This window comes from Anomaloglossus baeobatrachus, chromosome 9 (assembly GCF_048569485.1).
Source record: "Anomaloglossus baeobatrachus isolate aAnoBae1 chromosome 9, aAnoBae1.hap1, whole genome shotgun sequence".
Classification (NCBI taxonomy): Eukaryota; Metazoa; Chordata; class Amphibia; order Anura; family Aromobatidae; genus Anomaloglossus; species Anomaloglossus baeobatrachus.
The window spans coordinates 169,917,836-169,939,012 of NC_134361.1; the positions used below are offsets into that span (position 1 = coordinate 169,917,836).

General features: G+C 45.5%; 1 protein-coding gene across 3 annotated transcripts in view; it reads left to right on the forward strand.

Annotated features, from left to right (window-relative positions):
* LOC142251341 (putative E3 ubiquitin-protein ligase MID2) overlaps positions 1-21,177 on the forward strand; it is a 561,844-nt gene that overhangs the window by 468,799 nt on the left and 71,868 nt on the right. For all 3 annotated transcript variants that reach the window (XM_075324036.1, XM_075324035.1, XM_075324037.1), the window contains exon 8: positions 4,147-4,308. In XM_075324036.1, the coding sequence (XP_075180151.1) occupies positions 4,147-4,308 (162 nt within the window). The remainder of the gene's footprint in view (positions 1-4,146; positions 4,309-21,177) is intronic.

The following is a 21,177-nucleotide window of genomic DNA, read 5'->3' on the forward strand; positions in this document are numbered from 1 at the left end:
GAAAGTAATACATTAAATGCTTCATATCCTGGATTAAGTGGATCCTCTAATTCACAATCGGAAACATTGAACACAATATTATACTAAATCTCATTGTTTTATATGAAGAGACTTTGTTCTGGAATAGACAGTAAACACAGGTCATGGAATTAAGCTTGCTCTTTGGAACAGTCGGAGATAGATGATTAAATGACTGATTTGCCCTTGAACCTGTTATGGCTCACCTTGTGATGTCGCTATGCCATAGGTCAGGGTGAGCATCATGGACCAAAGGCATCAGAACAGCTGGGCTGGTAGTCCTAGATTCAGTAGAACAAAGTGTGCAGACAGCACCTTAAATCAGTAGACATGAGGAGACAGGCAGATACTGTCATGGGTGTATCTCCCTCATGGGAGACCCCGGGTGAGTCTGGTGTCAGAAGGTCACAGGGCCTTGCCACTGGCAGGTTCACTACTGTTATTTGATAACATCTCCTTGCTTCTGGTGCTGTAAGGCTTAAGCACCCTTTCTTACCAGGCTGCTGGCTGTAGCTTCCAATCTCAGATGTGGCTCTTCGGGATCACTCCCCTTCCCTTTTTAAGTCATATGATCTGATCACATGATGCCTGTGATAGAAACTGAATCACTAATTTCTATTTGGTTGACTTTGGAAGGAGCCTGCTTTGGAAGAAGTTTGTCTTGTATGCAGCTGTGGTGTCAGCTGCACTGAAGCCGCCTGTAGTGTTTTTCCTTTGCATGTCTATTTACCATGTTTGTATTCCTACCCTTGTGTTTCTGTATTGTAGTGGTGAGACTAGTGATCTCGTCGGCCCGCTCATTAGCCAGTGTGAGTGTAGGGCTATCTGAGGGCCTAAGGGATCAGGCTCGGTGACAGGTTGCAAGAACCTGTATAGGGATGCTAGGAAGCTCAGGAATCAGTTTGAGGTGAGTTCAGGAGGTCTCCTCATTGCCCTCCGCAGCGGCAGGGACCTCCATTGTATCGTGAACTCTATGTTCCCTATGTGTTGTTACATCTTCTGGGGGTTTACCAGGTACTAGGTAAACTCTGTTAGTCACGTGCATGACAGGTACCTTCAGTGGGCAGATGACACTTTGAATGAGTAGGCAGTTGGGCACCCTGTTGTAGTAGAGTTGGATGTGGAAATAACACTTAAAAACAGCACAACTGAGTAGCGGAGAAGGTACCTTGTTGTAGTTAAATAGAATCTGTCAGCAGGTTTTTGGTATCGTATATAAGAACAGCATGATATAGGGGCAGAGACCCTGATTCCAGTAATGTATCACTTACTGAGCATGCTGTTATTTTGATAAATTCACTATATTTTTTACTGCAAATCTTGGTGATATCTGAATAATGTGCTCTGTATAACCTTGCCCACACTACCACAATGTACACAGAAACCTGCCTGTCAGTTATGGGGGAGGGGTTATACAGCGCTCATGAATAGACTTTAATACCTGGCAGCAGGTTAACTAAGGGGTGCTTCACACATAGCGAGATCGCTACCGAAATCGCTGCTACGGCACGGTTTTGGTGACGCAACAGTGACCTCATTAGCGATCTCGCTGTGTGTGACACTGAGCAGCGATCTGGCCCCTGCTGCGAGATCGCTGCTCGTTACACACAGCCCTGGTTCGTTTTTCTTCAAAGGCGCTCTCCCGCTGTGACACACAGATCGCTGTGTGTGACAGCGAGAGAGCGACGAAATGAAGCGAGCAGGGAGCAGGAGCCGGCGTCTGGCAGCTGCGGTAAGCTGTAACCAGGGTAAACATCGGGTAACCAAGGTGGTTACCCGATATTTACCTTAGTTACCAGCCTCCGCAGCTCTCACGCTGCCTGTGCTGCTGGCTCCGGCTCTCTGCACATGTAGCTGCAGTACACATTTGGTTAATTAACCCGATGTGTACTGTAGCTAGGAGAGCAAGGAGCCAGCGCTAAGCAGTGTGCGCGGCTCCCTGCTCTCGCAGTTATGATCGCTGCTTCGGCTGCTGTGTTTGACAGCTAAGCAGCGATCATAACAGCGACTTACAAGGTCGCTGTTACGTCACTGAAAATGGTGACGTAACAGCGACCTCGTTGTCGCTGTCGCTTAGTGTGAACCAGCCCTAATGCTCTAGTGATAATCTCCTGCTGATAAAACAGTGATTTTATCAAAATTACACTAAGCAGCCCAGTAAGTGACACATCAGTATTTCTGTCTCTATATTATGTTGGTTTCAGATTATGTGGCAAAAACCTGGTGATAAACTTCCTTTAATGTGTGTGTCTGTTTGTCAATAGGGTCTGGAATAGCAGATCTTAGCAGACAATCAGCTATCTTGTTGTAGAAGAGATGTGGTCAGCACTTGGAAACAGCAGAGCCGAGAAGGCGACAGGCACCTTGTTGTGGATAGCACTTAGCAGCCGCAGAGTAGACAATTAGGGCACCTAGCTTCAGCAGAGCCAAGTATGAAGTGTGCCTAAACTCCTGTAAAGCACATACTAGCAATATGCATATTCTACCTGAATATTCTGGTGGGTAGCCTTCAAACAGAAATTTCTATGGAAAAATAAAGACATTATGATAATGAAGAGGGAGGCGACCTCCAGGCCTAGGGTTCCCCGCACCCCTGCTCCACTAAAACTATGTATCTGTGACCTGCCGGACTGTGTAGCACTGACTTCAGCCTTCAGGGTCTCCTCCACCACCCTGCTGTCGGTCCCCGTTGTAGACATAGCAGAGTCACACACGACACACAGAACACGACACACAGAGTCTTTTTTTATGAAACAATCAACAGGAACGGCTTTATTCTTGGTACAGATTCATCAGGACAGACATGGTTTGCTAGGGGTACTTTTGCTTCTAGCCCTCGCGCTGGATACTAGCCCTCCAGCCACTGAGACTACTCTGTAATTCTTCCCCGTTAGTTATGTTTGCGGCAACCGTGTCCCAAGCATGACCCCGGATGACTCTCTAGGTCCTGACCAATATAGTAATTTGGCGGCGGCGCTCTACCCCAACGTCCTAACGATCCTGGGATGCTCTCTTTGCCTAATCCTTGAGGCGAGCCTTAAGCGAAGGGCACAAGGGAGGTTTCCTCCCAATTCCCGGACAGGCCCAAGCTACAAGGTCCCGCCAGTACTCCTGGAGCTACTCTGCAAAACTCCCTTCTTGGCGTGTTTGGCAACTCACTCCCTGCCACTCTTCTATCTGTCCTTCACATCTCCCGGATTACCAAAGTATCTCTGTACCAATTCTGCCCCTCCTGCACACATGGGCCCTACGTTACACTAAAACTTGACTAAAAACATTCCTATGGAATTCTACATTTAGTCACACATAACAACTTACACTTATATACAGTATATACTGTATATACAAACACAGAATACACTCAGTAGGAGTGGGGCAATCTGACCCCCTCCTACAATGACTACTAAAAAAGATGAAAAAAGCGATTATTTTTAACAAAAGTAGTAAAACATAAACACAGATATATAAATTTGGTATTGTCCTTATAGTATCCCAAAGACACATACTGTATGCCTACTATAATGTGTACAATATATTTTGAATATACTTTATGACCATCTACTTGAGACGGTTACTACATCTATTACTTATCCCGATTTCTGCTCTACTTATTGGACCTCTTATTCTTTATATCACAGTTTGGGGAGATGAAGGTCCGAAATTATAGGCCGGAAATGTTCTGTTTTAGATTGTACAAGAATAATTGATCTCATCTACTTCTCATAGTGGAGTGCTGAGTTCTTAATTACAGACCTTCATTACTTCATTCCATTACTTCATGCTGGAGCACTGATTTACGCATAGGTCATCAATTGCTCAGTCCTGGACAAATCACTAATGAGAGATGGTCTGTCCTACAGTACTGCGGATACGGTAAAGCCTTAAAATACCACCGAAAGCATTAGTTACATAAGAATACCCTGCTGTCTTTCACAGCTACATTATGGGTTCACTTGAGGGTCATTGGTTGTGATCAGACTAGTGATTAGACACAAGGACCCTTCTGTATCTGACGTAGACAGAAAACCAGTTCAAAAATTCTGCTCTTATTCTTTTATTTCAACTTTGCTTAAAATAGTCCGCGTTGATTTCAGTTGTGTTCACCCTTGTTTTTACCCTCTATTACAGGTCTATACAGCTCCATGGACAGCTGGATGATTGTCCCCAATATCAAGCAGAACCATTACACTGTGCACGGACTCCAAAGTGGAACGCGTTATATATTTTTGGTCAAAGCAATTAACCAGGCTGGGAGCAGGCACAGTGATCCGGCAAGGCTCAAGACTAACAGTGAGTATATGCTATCACTAGCTGGTAAAGCCAGAGTGGGATCTTATGGAGATTCCTCAATTGCATGACAACCATAGTATTGAAATAATATACTCATCAATCACCCCCGATATCATTGAAAAAAAAAAAATAAGGTACTGCCAGGCTACAGATATATACAGATTGTAAAATTACTGAAACACATAGGGGAGCATACAATGTAAAATAGAGATCTTGATTACATAAACCAGGGGTGGGTAACCTTTTTTCTGCCAGGGGCCATTTGGAAATTTCTACCAACCTTCGGGGGCTGCACAAAATTATCAGCTTGAAAATGAACCTAATATATTTCAGCAAGCAATTAATTAACTCACTCCTTCACTCCTACTGTGGTTCCTGGAGCTGCTTGTCTTTTGTGCGGCTGTGATGTTCGGTGATATTGATCCTGTTGCTTCTCACAACTGCTTTTCCATTTTTGTCTGAGTCTGGAGCATAGTCAACAGATTGGTAAATCATATACATCACATAGGAGACACTAAAGGCACATACATCACAGGAGGTGCTGGGGACATATATACATCACAGGAGGGGCTGGGGGCATATATATATAACAGAAGGGGCTGGGGACATACATCACAGGAGGGACTGGGGCATATATACATCACAAGAGGGACTGGGGGCATATATACATTACAGAAGGGGCTGGGGGCACATACACATCACAGGAGGGATTGGTAACATATATACATCACAGGAGGGGCTTGGAACATATATACATCACAGGAGGGACTGGGGGCATATAAACAGCACAGAAGGGATTGGGGGCCTATATACATTACAGGAGGGGCTGGGGACATATGTAGATGACAGGAGAGGCTGGGGACATATATACAGCACAGGAAAGGTTGGGAGCATATATACATGACAGGAGAAGCTGGGGACATACAGTATATACATCACAGGAAGGACTGGTGGCTTATATACATCACAGGAGGGGCTGGAGATATATATACATCACAGGAGGGCTGGGGCATTTATTCAGCACAGGAGGGGTTGGGGGCATATATGCATGACATGAGGGGCTGGGGACATATATGCATCACAGGAGGGGCTGGGGACATATATACATCACAGGAGGGGTTGGAGACATATACACATCACAGGAGGGGCTGGGGACATATATACATCACAGGAGGGGCTGGGGACATATATACATCAAAGGAGGGGTGGGGGCATATATACATCACAAGAGCACTGGGAGACAGGAGGCTCACAGCACCGGGAGACAGGAGGCTCACAGCACTGGGAGGCAGGAGGCTTACAGCACGGGGAGGCAGGAGGCTTACAGCACCGGGAGGCAGGAGGCACAGACCAGCAGGCTGAGGACCTAATAGTATGCGCACCACACATTCTGATTTAAAGAGCTGGCAGACAAGACTGCAGCTGCCGCCCGAGTACTGTGGTCCCCGGGAATGTGCCTGCGCGCCGCATAGAAAGTCATCGGGGGCCGCATATGGCCCGCGGGCCGGAGGTGCCCCACCCCTGACATAAACCATGAAGCAAAGTACCATATCCACTGAAATAGCACAGGAATAGCACAGAAATAGCAAAGTGCTATCTCCATTGAGATAGCACAGAAGAATCAACTTACTGAAAAGACTGTAATATGGAATTAGAATGTAGAGAACAATACATCTGGTATTACCACACTGGAGGTACCAAGTAGTAGCTTAAATAGTAGCATAAACAGGAACATGCAATGTGGTAGTAATAAGCCGGTGCTAAAACACATACAGATGTTATATCTAAGGAGTAGAGCAGGGTCCACTTACTGGGCATAATGTTCTTTAGCTGAGATGCAGAATAGTCGTATCAATACCAAAAGTTCAATGTGCAGGTATTCCAAAGTATCCACAAGGTAGCATGAGTGATGAAGAACATGGCGCACCGGCTGGTAGCATCCCTGGTAACCACACGTATGGATCATGAGAAGGTTTGTGACACCCCTTGCCTGCTGGGTACGGTTCACAGGTAACCTGTTTTAGGCATTGGCCATACACTGATGAAGAGAAACTGTCTTCTGTGGAACACGTTGGCATTTTTAATCTCTACAGAACACTGTACCAAGCAGCCGAGTGATGTCACACTAATTTTGGCCATGATCAGACATTTTTCTTTTTAAAGTGGGTGGAACTTTGTTAAAGTTGAGTTACCAGGCTCATTAGGCAAATTCATCATATTTTATGCTAGAAAAGTTATGTAAATTATGACGAAAATATTATTCTGTCCGTAAGTGGAGTAAGATGCCTGGGGGGGCACCACACAGCAGCTAATGATGAACCAAAATCATTAAGCAGCGCATGGGATTCTGAAATGAAGCGTCATCAAAAAAAAAAGGAAGATTGTGGTAATCTTGGCACTATAACTTTTAGTAACCATCTGCTGTGACTGCATCTAAAGCCCTCCTGATGAACCAATATAATGATTGGGGAAATTAGTTTAGGTAGCCATCTGGTTCATAGCTATGGAGGTTTTCTTCATCAATGTAGGGACCTTCTCTAGTTGATATTTATCATTGTTGCCTGATGAATCTATAAAGATCCTTCTTATTTGAGTGGACCTCTCATATATTGAAGATCTTAGCCCTCTATACTGTGTTGTGTATACATACTGTACAGTGATATGATCTCTGCACTGACTTGGCATCCTATGCACTTTAATAGAGGCATTTACAATGACTTTGCATCTAGTGCACTTTTACACAATTACTGCTATTTTGTGATATGTCCAGAAATGGCTACTTGTTTAATGGGCATGTCTGGGCCAGATCCCTACTGATTGTGCCATACTCTTGAAGTGGCCGCGGGTAACACCGCGGCTGAGTTCCCATAATCTGCGCCAACAAAATCCCCACGCTCAGATTTTATGCAAGGGTACATTTCTTTACTGGTAAACATTTCAATGACACACGCACCAGAGTTTGCTATCCGGGTCTCTAACTTCGGACACACGGCACAGAACACAAAAAAAAACAGCAATGATAAACAAGAATTCTGTCCCTGACTTGCCCTATGGGTTATATTACCAGTCCAAAACACAAGGAGGGAGGGCTCCCACGTAGCAGGCCTGGACTCCGGGTGAACAGCGGCGACTCCAAGGGAGAGAGATGGGAAGATCTTCAGCCCTCTCCACAGAGGACTAGCTTACAGTCTCTTGGTATGGAGGAAGGTCTGGAGGTCCCTTGAGTCCAGTATCACGTCTGCAGCAGTTCTGGCAACCCCTCACACTTCAGCGATGAGGGCAGTCTGAGGCAGATCTGTTCAGGTCCAACTCCAGAAGCTCAGTGATCTTCTTTCCCGCACTTTTTCTGTACAACCACTCCCTGTGGGAGGGGATCAGATTTTACAGCGTTCGCTTCTCGAGCAATTTCAGCACTTGTCCACAAGGTGGCAGCACCATCCTGTGTAATGTCAGTCTCCATGTCCTTTTCAATCACAAAACAGTCAGAGCTGCTTGCCTCATTACATATCCCCCCACTGAAAGGTTGGCAGTCCCTGTCAACATTCACAGGTTCCAAGGCAGCGAGGACTGAGGCTGTGGCAGGGAGAGGCTGAGAAGCAGACCATAGATACTGGTCCCTATTAGACTGTCCAGGAGGAACCCCGGCAGTGGTGCGGGTAGTACGCCGCAGAGGTTGATTTCCCTCTACTCTATCACCGGTTACACTCTCAATCTCCGTCAGTTCCCTAGAGGGAGAGCCAGTACTTGGGTCCCCGCTTGGTAAACAATACCAGGTCCAGGTCTTTCAGGATGTTCATCCCAATAATCATGGGCGTTTCCGAACCGAAGCCTTCTTTGACTACGATTATCCCACTCTTCCCGAGGTCCTGTCCACACATTTCAGTGTTCATCCAAGCTACTCCCGTTACTGGAATGGGTAGATTATTGGCCGCTTTGATCTTGATGATGGTATTCGGGTCATAGGCAGCCCGTGGTTGTAGATATTTATCGTAAAACTGCTCTGAGATGGTGGACACCTGGGATCCAGTATCCATTAGTCCTTGCACGGCAACTCCCTCTAGCATTACTTTCAGTGTAGGGCTGTTTGATGCAAGCTTGCTCCTTTGTTGGCTCCTTTTTTCTTTGGCCTTCCCGGTCGAGTGAGCCTCCTCAGCTGGGGTGTCTAGTTTAAAGGTGGCTGCTGTTGAGAGGCACGGCTTGGCGGTTCTAGTGAATAGGCCTGGGGCTCCACCCGCTGTTTCGAGTGAAACTCCGCTTCCTGGGGTGTTTGAGAGTCCATTCGATGGAACGGCTGCAGATCGGGTTGGAAGGAGTTCTGGGGGCAACGGTTTGCTCTGTGACGAGGATCACCACATGTCCAGCACTTTCCCATAGGCCGGCTAGGTTGCTGTCTCACTTGCCCATCTGCCTGTCGGTCTAGTGTGAGCTGCAGCACCTGCTTCTGTAAGTCCGCCACCATCTGCTTCAGTTCCTCCGTGTCGCTGTTCGGAGTATTTGTACTGTACATGGATCTGCAAGTAGCGGTATAAGTCTCTGTTCCCGTAACAGGTCCCCTAGAACAATCTATGGCTTCTTGTTTAACCTCAGCAAACGTAAGGGCTGGATTCATCCGGAGTAAGTCCTGCAATGAGCGGTTGAGATATGGATCTCTCAGTCCTATTACAAATTGGTCCCTCAGCACCAGGTCGCGGGAGAATGTACCAGCTAGATTTTCTCCATTTTTGCAGGCTTGTTCCAGCAGTACTTGGAACGCGTTCGCATATTGGGGAATGTCCTCCCACTCGAGCTGTGTATGCGGGAAGAACATGTAGCGCAGTGTTCCCAGGTATCTGGTCGGCCCATAGGTGTTCTCTAGCACCCGTATCAAGTCATCTAATGTACGCTGACCCCTAACCGTCTCTAGTCTGACTGTCGTCCATGCCTCCCCCTCTAACGTCAGCATAGCCATTTCCGCTAAGGTCTTAGGGTCAGCATTATACATTTCCCCCACTATCCTAAGTTGTTCCGCCCATGCAGGTACAGGGTAATTGCGTCCATTAAACTTCCTCACTTGATTTACAATAGACGCCGGAGGAGCTGTCTGACTATAAACTACCACCGGGAGGGGATTTTGCTGGTCACAGATCCTGCCGACTACGCCAGATGAAGTGGCCGCGGGTAAGACCGCGGCTGAGTTCTCATAATCTGCGCCAAAAAAATCCCCACGCTCAGATTTTATGCAAGGGTACATTTCTTTACTGGTAAACATTTCAATGACACGCAGATGGCTTAGCAGCACACATAACCAGAGTTTGCTATCCGGGTCTCTAACTTCGGACACACGGCACAGAATACAAAAAAAAACAGCAATGATAAACAAGAATTCTGTCCCTGACTTGCCCTATGGGTTATATTACCAGTCCAAAACACAAGGAGGGAGGGCTCCCACGTAGCAGGCCTGGACTCCGGGTAAACAGCGGCGACTCCAAGGGAGAGAGATGGGAAGAACTTCAGCCCTCTCCACAGAGGACTAGCTTACAGTCTCTTGGTATGGAGGAAGGAGACGGTCCGGAGGTCCCTTGAGTCCAGTATCACGTCTGCAGCAGTTCTGGCAACCCCTCACACTTCAGCGATGAGGGCAGTCCGAGGCAGATCTGTTCAGGTCCAACTCCAGAAGCTCAGTGACCTTCTTTCCCGCACTTTTTCTGTACAACCACTCCCTGTGGGAGGGGATCAGATTTTACAGCGTTCGCTTCTTGAGCAATTTCAGCACTTGTCCACAAGGTGGCAGCACCATCCTGTGTAATGTCAGTCTCCATGTCCTTTTCAATCACAAAACAGTCAGAGCTGCTCGCCTCATTACACTCTTCCATCAAGAGGTGCCAGTGACACGCCCGCACCGGGGCCTGGGGGTTACCCATTACTGGGCCTTGGTTCCATTTCTGGGATGCTGCGGTGGCAAGGCCTCGCTCTGTGACCCTGGCGGTGTCAGTACAAGTAGGGATGATGATGGGGATGGTAGTTTGTGATGCCACCTGTGGTATGCGGCAAGTTAGGTGCCGCTGCTGCTGGATGGGGACCTCTGGGACAGATGGTGACGTAGCTTGGTTTGTACAGCTCTCCACAGGCAGAGCTGGGCCACAGGGCGGATGGAAGTAGTAGTCTATGATGGCAGGGGTGCAGGGCAGGAGGCGCAGGCAAATAACGGAGTGACACAGGGATGCAGTCACAAAGGTTTTTACTCACTGAGGCAGGTTCCAGATTATCATGTCCGAACGATCAAATGCTGCCCTTGGAATGCTGGGGTTCACTGTGATAGGCTCCAGTCAATCCCAGATAGTTCCGAGGTCAATACCGGTGCACCCTTAATCTGTTCCTTCCCTGGTCATCTTCCTGCGCTAAATACTCACCCTCTTGTCCTTTGTCTACGTACACAGTGCCCTGAGCCCGGTGTCCGCGGATCCTTCACAAGGGGAGCCCCTTGGCCTAGTCTCTTTGGTCCTATGTGGTCACCTTCCAGCAGATTTGTGTTCGGGTTTGGCTTCAGCTTTTGAAGTGACCTCAGCTTCTGGTTTTACTAGCAGAGTACGTTGGTGGTTCTCTTCTAGTCTAGGGACCAGTCCCCGTTCGGCGGCCAAGTACCTTCACTCCAATACTGTATGTAGAATGAGTCCACAGGGGTTTGGCACACTCCCCGTGGGCTCTAGGATCCCTTCTGTCTTGTGCCCGGGCTGAGCTGCACCAGCTCCAGGCCACAGGTCTTCACTCCTCCACTGCTCCTTCTCACTGCCTAACTTCCTACAGTATAGACTTCCCTCTCTCACTAGACTCTACCCCAGGTCTGTCAACTTAAGGGAGGGAAGTTTCATCACTCACAGGGGCTATACATATCCTGATGGCACCAAGCCCCAACCCTGACCCGGTGGGAGTTGCTAACTGAGAGTGTTATGTGTTTTGTGTGAACCGTTGTATGACCTCTTCCTTACCCAGGGATGGACTACCACAACTCTGGATGAGGTGCAGTACCTCTGTGGCGACTAAAGCCTCAGGGGTGCCACACTCCCCCACAGCAAATCCCAGCACGTCCTAGGGCTGGAACAAAATAAAAATACAGCGGTGTCATGACATGCAAATTTTGTATGCTGTAAACATTTTAAACATTTTCTTTTGTGGGAGGCATTATCTTGAACGTTACCAACATGATAAACTTTTGCATTACAATATAAAACTCAACAGTATAAAACATCATATTCACATAGTAAACTTTGCTAAGGAGCCACAATGCCAAAGTTCCTTGCGCCGCTCCTGATATGTGCAACTTCAGCAACAAATTTAACAATGTGGGGGACCCGCCACCAACAAACCCCCAATGTAGGCTCTGGGTGGGCTACAGAGAGCTTTCCTGATCACGCTTCATTACTTCTGCCGCACCAGACGGGTTTTACCTCCTGTGATCTGTGAATTCTGCTAGAGGGCGCTGTAATCAGCGCAACTATTTACAAGGCTGTCCTGGCCACACATAGTCCAGTGGCCCAGTTGTCCATTTTTCAAATGCACATACGAAAAAAAACATTATCAGTAGCATCTTAACGTTATCAAACCTATCACAAACCGGTCAACTTTTTACATTATGTTAAGTGCTGTTAAATCTACTTATTTCTTGTCTCCAGGCCTGTGACTTCCCAGCTCAGGGCAGTCCATGTACCCCTGCATGCGGTAGCTCAGATCCAGTGTCTGTGTCCCCTGGTCATAGGAATACATGTCTGTCTTGCTGACTGGGGCACATTCCCACTCTGGTACAGGATCAGGTCTGCACGCCGATGCTGGTTCCTCCTCCGTACGGTGGATCTTAACGTCCAGGGCATACCAGCCCCTTGCTCCACTGTCTGCTTCCTGGGGAGGCGGAGCTTTGAGTCATTTGGTAACTTTCGTTTCTCTGCAGTGTCTGTTTTGGGCGGGCTCGACTTTTTGCGCCATTTTGCAATCCAGCCCACGAAGGGTGGACGCACCCCTCCTTTCCGATTACACATGGTGCCTGTCTTTTACAATGGCCTCCAGTGCATAGTCTTTTTGCACAGTCTTTTAATGCGCCCAGTACCCGTGGCAATGGGCACGAAATCCTGTTGATGATGCCAAGTTGACACGCCCGCGTCGGGGCCATGGGGTGACTCGTTACCGGGCCGCTGTTTTGGCTTTGAGACGTAGCGGTGGCGAGGCCCGGTTACGTGACTCTGGTGGTGTCATTTCAGGAAAAGGAAGGGGATGATGATAGTTTATTCGTGACGCCACCTGTGGTATATGGCAAGTTAGAGGTAGAGCTGGGCCCCAGAGCGGATAGGAGTAGTAGTCTATGATGGCGGGGGTTGCAGGGCTGGTGGCGCAGGTGAATAAAGGAGCGACACAGGGGTGGAGTCTCAAGGTTTTTACTCACTGTAGTAGGTTCCAAGGTAACACGACATCAGTGACGGCCTTTGGAGTGCTGGAGTTTCACTGTGATGGGCTCCAGCTGATCCCGGGTAGTTTGGAGGTCGAGTTCGGTGCACCTTTCTTATGTGTACCTTCCCTGGTCGTCTTCTTGCTCTTTCTTCTCCCTCCTGCCTTGCACCCTTGCTCACTGAAACCTGATCCGGTGCCCGTGGACTCTTTTGGGTGGTGTGAAGCTCTATCCCTCTGTCCCTTGGTGTCACCTTTCAGCGAATTCATGTGTGGATGTGGCCTTGGTGCTTGCAGTCACCTCAGCCGCTGTATGTGAAATGAGTCCACGGGAGTTTGGTGCACTCCCATTGGGGCCCTAGGACCCCTTCTGTCTTATGCCCAGGCCGAGCTGCACTAGCTCCAGGCCACAGGTCTTCACTCCTCCACTGCTCCTTCTCACTGCCAAACGTCCTACAGTACAGACTTCCCTCACTCACTGGACTCTACCCCAGGTCCGTCGTATTAGGGGAGGGAGGTGTCATCACTCACAGGGACTATACATAGCCTAATAGCACCAAGCCCCAACCTTGGTGCTAACTGAGAGTGTTGTGTGTTTTTTGTGAACCGGTGGATGACCTCTTCCTTAACCAGGGAGAGAATACCACACCTCTGGATGAGGTGCAGTACCTCTGTAGTGACTGAAGCCTCAGGGGCGCCACACCAGCTCCTCCTTTTCTGTAAGAGTGGGGATTGATCTATGGCCGGGAAATCTAGGGAGATTGAAGGTCAGATGATGGTAAGCGGGCGCATCACAACTAGCGTGCTTTATCTAGGGTACTAATCGCCGCGGTAAAGCAGATGTCAGATTTAGGGTGCCTGAATTAGGGAAAGCATGTGGGCACCAACCTGTGGGACCCCTCTTTTACGCCTGCTCCTTATATTTGTGGAATTATTAAGACTGGAAAATTATCACTAGCCTGATTTGTGTTGTATGTGCTTATGGGAATTTTATGTAGCTTCCCTTTTAAAATTATTATAATAAAGGTTGTTTTTCAACACAGGGATTTTTTCCACTATAGTAGAAATTAGTTTAGATTATGGCATTAAGTAAATAGGGATTTAGCAAGAAAATTACTTTGTAAATTGGGCCACCCTTTTAAAGAAGCCTCCCATGAACATTTTTTTTCCTAAACTGTTGTATATGTGTTTGTACTGTAGTGTCAGCGTGTTAAAGGGGTTCTCCACTACTTAGACAATCCCTTCTCATTACGCATGTTCGTCGCCATAAAAACAAATAAGCCTATACTCACTCTGATGTGTGAAGTCACGTTCCCAGGGCCCATGTGACATTATTATGACACGCGGGTCCGATGACCAATCAGTGTCATCTTCATGGACATTTGAGCAGCAAGTCAGCGCAGCATTCAGATCTTGCTTAAATGTCCGAAGGCGGGGAGACAGACGCTGGGAGCTGATTGGTCACAGGGCTCATGTGTCATAACATCGTCAAATGGGCCCCAGGAGCGCAACTTCAGTCATTGCTGGAACCGCAGCCACACCGGAGATGAGTATAGGCTTATTTATTTTTACAGGGGCGACAAAGGGAAATGATAATGGGTTGTCCAAGCAGTGGATATCCTCTTTATTATACTCCCCTAATGGGGTCTTTTCTGGGATCTAGTCCATTTCTGAGTAACGTGACAGCATTTAAGACTATCAATGTAAGCTTATAGAGCCTTTTTCTGATACTTCAGCTTACATTGTGTAACCTGGAAAGTCGGGAGAGCACAGACATTGCTCTGACTCAGAGAAGAATGGTGCTGGGTACTGGAAAAGAAGGAAAACAGTGAGTATATTAAAGGGAACCTGTCACCATATTTGGCGACTAAAAACTGCAGCCTTTACCAGTGAGCTCATATACAGCATTCCAGAATACTGTATATGAGAGCCCAGGCTGCTTTGTATAATATAAAAATCACATTTATTTTACTCTACTAGGGGAGAAGCCCGATCCGATGGGTGGTGCTGATCTCCGTTCCGGTGCCTCCTCTCTGCGGAGATCTCCATCCTCCTACCCAGCCCAGTATGGATGACGTCAAGAAAAGTGAAAACATGGTCCGAATGAGCGATAAAGAAGCCAGGTTAGATGGTGAGTTTAAAAATATTTTTCTTTTATTTAATAACCTCCCGTTTCGATATGTAAAATATTTTCATCAGGGGGATGATATTTTACATATCGAAACGCATTGTGGCAGGTTATTAAATAAAAGAAAAATCTTTTTTAAACTCACCATCTAACCTGGCTTCTTTAGCGCTCCTCCGGACCGCGTTTTCACTTTTCTTGATCCATTTTCCCCTTGTGGGATCCACGGCAGGAGCTGTTTTGTTTAGAGGCCTTAATTACAAACAGGTTCAGCGGTGTGCAGGCTCCCCAGTGATCGGTCTTCTGACTGCCCTGTGAAGCTCCAGTCTTCATAGACGGACTTATCTGGAGCAGCGTCCTCACACCTTTAACAGGAGTTTATCCACGCTATTACCGCGGTTGTGCAGGGGTGCACAACCACAAATGGTGAGCGGCTCCACTTTCCCCGTTTCTACTATCCTCGAAAATCCTTCACATGCGCTCCTTTCTCCAATTTATCCAGCATGGATGACGTGCCCTACATCATCCACACAGGCCGGCATTGCGGTCTTGCGTAGGCGCACTTTGATTCCCCTTCAAAGTATTGTAATGCACATGCGCGGGCGGTCTCTAACCTTCCCTCAATAAGGAGGGAAGCTCTGCGTCACTGAATTATAGGTGCTCAGGGAAAAAAAACGGACAAAAATAGAGATAATCCCGGGACACTATTACTCCCAAATAAGAAAAATCATGCAACTGTTCATATGCAAATTTCTTTTTATTGATCAAATTGTGTTGAAATTCATGGAATATGGTTCGTCCAAACAAGTCGACGTTTCGGCTGTAGGCCTTCGTCAGACTGGACTTTATTTTATCACTGAGAGTATGTTAGAATGCAATCACGCCGTAGCGTGAGCCAAGAGGCAGCGGAAGACAATGCGTCAATTATGATATGCGCTGCATGTCAGTGGGAGGAGGTGTAGCTGGAGACTGCTCTGATGCAGACCAATATACGGTGGGTAATATAGATGTTTCCTAAGTTCTGGTCAATTACATGTATTATTGCCGGTGGGACCGGAAACAACAGAGAACGTCACCTGTAATATATTTGGCGGCAGAGATAGTGTTGCTGACTAGTGAGGAATATCTGGCCGTTCTAGTGCAATATCACCGGTAGGACCGGAATCAGAGGTGGCCGTTTTCACACTGGTGCTGGACGTGCGGTCTGCAAGTGGAGGCTCCTGCACTGCCAGTCTGACGAAGGCCTACAGCCGAAACGTCGACTTGTTTGGACGAACCATATTCCATGAATTTCAACACAATTTGATCAATAAAAAGAAATTTGCATATGAACAGTTGCATGATTTTTCTTATTTGGGAGTAATAGTGTGCCGGGATTATCTCTATTTTTTTCTAACCTTCCCTCACACCTGCGCATTACAGTACTTTGATCTGTCCTCAGCAGGGCAGATCAAAGTGCGCATGTGCAGGAGCGCCATCAAGGCCTCTGTGTGGATGATGTAAACGTGTCATCCTTACTGGGATAGTTAGAAAGAGGATGGCGATCTCCGCAGGGAGGAGGCGCCGAACCGGAGAGCCAGCGACACCTATCGGAGCGCCCCTTAGTTGAGTATTAGAAAAGTGATTTTTACGTATTACACAGCGGCCTGGACTCTTATATACAGCATGTTAGAATGCTGTATATAAGAGCTCACTGGTGTTAGCTGCAGTTTATAGTCACCAAGTGTGGTGACAGGTTCCCTTTAACACACTGACACTACAGTATGTACACAGGTACACAGGTTTAGGGGAAAAATACTCATGGAGGCTTCTATAATGCTGAACATCATCTTCTCTCGGAAACATTAACCCACGGGAAACTATCATCAGATGCTTTGTACTTACTATATTCAAGGGACTCAGTGCTTCTATTAAAACCACATTTTTTTGCCTCTACTTAGAGGAAACTGCTATTCACTATGAATTCTCAATTTAATGTTATCTCATACAGCTAAAATGGCTTTGCCCTTGTAGGATCCAGCAATTCATTGTGAGCATGCATTTTCTGTATAAGTCTTGGCGTCTGTCTCAGACTGAAATAACGGCCTTTAAAAGCTTAGACACTCAATAAGATTTCCAATCAGAAGTCTGACAAGCCAAATATAAAGCGTAGACCATTTACCAATATAACTCATATCTACAATTTCAAATTGATTAATCTGCCTGCAGCTAATGCATCAGGCTTGTGATATGTTGGGAATTTTGACCCCATTTAACAATAAATGTTAAATAGGTTACGGCAGATTACATCAATCCAGACTGTTTATTAATGGGAAAAAATTGGTTTATATCAAACATATTGTCTGTGTTCCCAGAAGTAATTCTGCTTCTCAGATTGTACCTGAACGTCCCTCACAATGCTCCCTACTGCTTCTGTAATTGCCACTGTCAAGACACACTCATAAGATGCATGGGGCTGACTTTCAAGATGCTACATCATTGTCTGCCACATTGTACAAAAAATAGCTGTAAACCATAGCAGTGACTGCAGAATGTAAGATAATGCACATAATCCCGAGGAAAGCTCCTGAGCCTTGTAGGAACAATATTATGTATTAAACCTACCCCACACTCAATTTTACCTACAATTATTAGCTCACGCTTCATTATGATTGTTAATGACCAGGCGATTTTCCGTTCTTAATTTTTCTTTTTTTGCTCCCCTTGTTCCGAGAGCTGTAAGTTTTTATTTTTCCTTCAATCTTGCCATAGGAGGGCTTTTTTATGCGGAACAAGTTGTACTTTTAAACAAAACCACATGTTTTACCGTATAGTGTACTGGAAAACGACAAAAAAAATCCAAGTGCGGAAAAATTGCAAAAAAAGTGCAATTGCACAATTGTTTTTGGGGTATTTTATTCACTGTGTTCACTTTATGGTAAAACTAATATGTCCGTGTGATGCCTGAGGTCAGTACGAGTTCGTAGATACCAAAGATGTATACGTTTACTTTTATCTAAGGGTTGAAAAAAAATTCAGAGGTTTTTCCAAAAAAGAGTGGCACACTTTTTGCGCTATTTTCCGCAACCCGTAGTGCTCAAATCTTTTGGGATATGTGGCTTAGCAATTACTTATTTTTTGCATCTTGAGCTGACGTTCTTAATGGTACCATTTTAGTGCAGATGCGCAGTTTTGATCGCTTGTTATTGCATTTTGCGCAGAATTTGCAACAACCAAAAAACGTAATTTGGGGGTTTGGAATTTTTTGCTGCTATACCGTTTACTCATCAGTTTGATTGATTTTATATTTTGATAGATTGGGCATTTCTGAACTCGGCAATACCAAATGTGTGTATATTTTTGTTTTTTTATTGTTTAGTTTTCAATGGAGCGAATGGGGGTGATTTGAACATTTAGGTTTTTTACTTTTTTTTTTAACTTTTACTAGTCCCTCTAGGGGACTATGAGGATCAGCAGAAATGCAGCATTCCTGTTAGAGCTGGTTCTCTGTTGGCTCTAACAGGAAATACGTCACGATAGCGACAGAAGTCATCACATGACCCATCGCTACTTTGGCATCCATAGTCTCCCGTGATCATGTCACGGGGCCTCCAATGGTGGCGGGAAAAGGTGCGTTCCTCATCACAGCCATTTAAATTGTGCTGTCACATATTTAAAGTGCGATCTAAGGGGTACTTTGCACGCTGCGACATCGCAAGCCGATGCTGCGATGCCGAGCGCGATAGTCCCCACCCACGTCGCAGCTGCGATATCCATGTGATAGCTGCCGTAGCGAACATTATCGCTACGGCAGCTTCACATGGACTCACCCGCCCTGCGACGTCGCTGTGGCCGGCGAACCGCCTCCTTATTAAGGGGGCGGGTCATGCGGCGTCACTGCGACATCACACGGCAGGCGGCCAGTAGGAGCGGAGGGGCGGAGATGAGCGGGATGTAAACATCCCGCCCACCTCCTTCTTTCCGCATATCCTACGGAAGCCGCGGTGACGCCGGTACTCGCGCCTGTTAGCTGCATATGTCTGCTGTTCCAATCAGCAGACATGTGCAGGATCACCACAGCAGCCAGCGGTGATTACCCCGACATGATATAGGATGTACTTGTACGTCCTAGGTCGTGAATGGGTTTAAGGGTTTTTTCCACAAACAAAGTTAACTTTAATCAATAGATCTTGGGATAATAATGATTTTCACAATTTGATGTGTTTAAAAAAATGTTCCTATTGTTGAGATTATCTTATATATGTGTCCCTGCTATATGCTGTGTAATGGCCGTGTCTGACCGTACAGGGACATGGTCTGATCATATCACATCTCCTGGGCAGGGGAGGAAGTAATGAAGTTTACAGATATTACAGCACGGGATTGCAAATAATTCTTTCTTTGAGGTAAAACATTTTTACAAACAGGCAGGGAAATGTTTTACCTCACAAAAAGAATTGGCTATGACCTTGCACTCTTTTATCTTTATACTCTTTTGTTCCTTCCCTGCCTAGGAAATGTGGTATGATCAGACCATGTTCCTGTACGGTCAGACACGGCCATTACACAGTACACAGCAGGGACACACATATAAGATTATCTCAGCACAGGAATATTTTTTTTAAACACATCCAATTGTGGAAATTAGTATTATTCTAAGATCTATTGATTAAAATTAACTTTGTGGGAAATCCCCTTTAAGGACAGGAAATAGTTTAGTCAATCTTTTTTATTTTCTATTGTCGCATTCCAAGAGTTATAATATATATACTTTTTTAGCTTTAACAGAAGTATGTGAGGCCATGTTTTTTGGAAGACTAGTTGTATTTGTCCATGGCAAAATGATATAGTAGATATGTACCAGTATTTTATTAAAAAAGTTATCCACTTACAGGAAAGTGATCCCCAAACTGTGTAAAACAGCTAAAATAGCATCTTTAGCAGGTGCTCTTGAGTTCAGCGCCGGCTGTCCACTGCAGCTGCAGTGTCGGTGTTTTAGCTGCAGTGCTGATGTCACATCTTCAGCTTGACACTAGCCAATCAGTGAGCTCTGCGGTATAGATAAGCGGATGTCTTTACACAACCACAGTCCTTCTGGGATCCCCTGCTCATCTTTTGATTTTGTTGTATGGCGCATCATCATCTGTGCACCATACGGTAAACACATAATATCACTACAGGTTGTTAAATTAAATTTTTCTCTTTTTTGTGAGGTTGATAGATGGGTTGAAAAATTTTAGCAGCAATTTTTGATTTTTTTTTTCCAGGGAAATTTATAAAACCTGTTTTTTTAGGGAGCAGTTTACATTTGAAGTGACTTTGAAGTACCAATACAGTGCCTTGGAAAAGTTCGTACTCCGTGAATTTTTCCACAGTTTTTCACATTACACCCACAAATTTAAATGTATTTTATGTGATTTACTAACACTAAGTGGTCAATAGTTACGAGATGTAAAGGAAATGATGAGAGAGAGAGAAAAAAGAAAAAAAAAATCCGGCAAGGGCTCAGCAGACCAAGATTGTAGTAAAACTTTCTTTTCTTTATTAATCTTAAAAAACTACGCGTTTCGGCGGTCTTGTTCGCCTTCTTCACGGTCCAAACTTAATCTGCTCCTTGTGTATGTAGCCATATAAAGGGCAATCTTGGATAAAATTAGTGCAAGTGATTACAAACATATGTGATAAGTTAAAAGCAAAGGAATACAGACAAAAGGGTTAACCATTTGCTAATGTGAACCTACAAACAACATTGCTACTAAATATGCAACGTTATAAGTACTAAAAAGGCATAGGAAAATTACGTCTCATATGAAGTCAGGATTTTACATAAAAGAAGCATATAAAGGATATATGGCTAAGCAAGTCATATTGAAAGAGGCAAATGGATATAGTAATATTACGAAGATAGCAATTCAGTAATACATATGGGGAGGGAAAAAAAAATTGATATATTTCTTCTCCCTTTTACCCCAGATGTCTCAATAATGTAGAATAATATCCGTACGATTATTAAATCCTAGAGGTGTTCTCGTGCCCATTTCAAATATCCACTTGCGTTCTCTAGCTAAAACGTTTTTGTGCATATCACCCTCTCTAAGAGAATTTTTTACTTGTTGAATTCCCATAAAGGAAAAACTAGATAAATTACCACTATGTGTGGTGAAGAAATGGCGTGAGACAACTGAAGCTCCTACCAATGGTAAGTTTTTTGCATTGGAAATATGTTTCCTCATCCTGGTTTTCAGGGAATTCATAGTACAACCAATATACTGAAGTCTACAGATGCTGCAGCTAATCAAATAAATCACATTTTCTGTGTTACAATTTATGAAAGATGCAATACTAAACTGTTT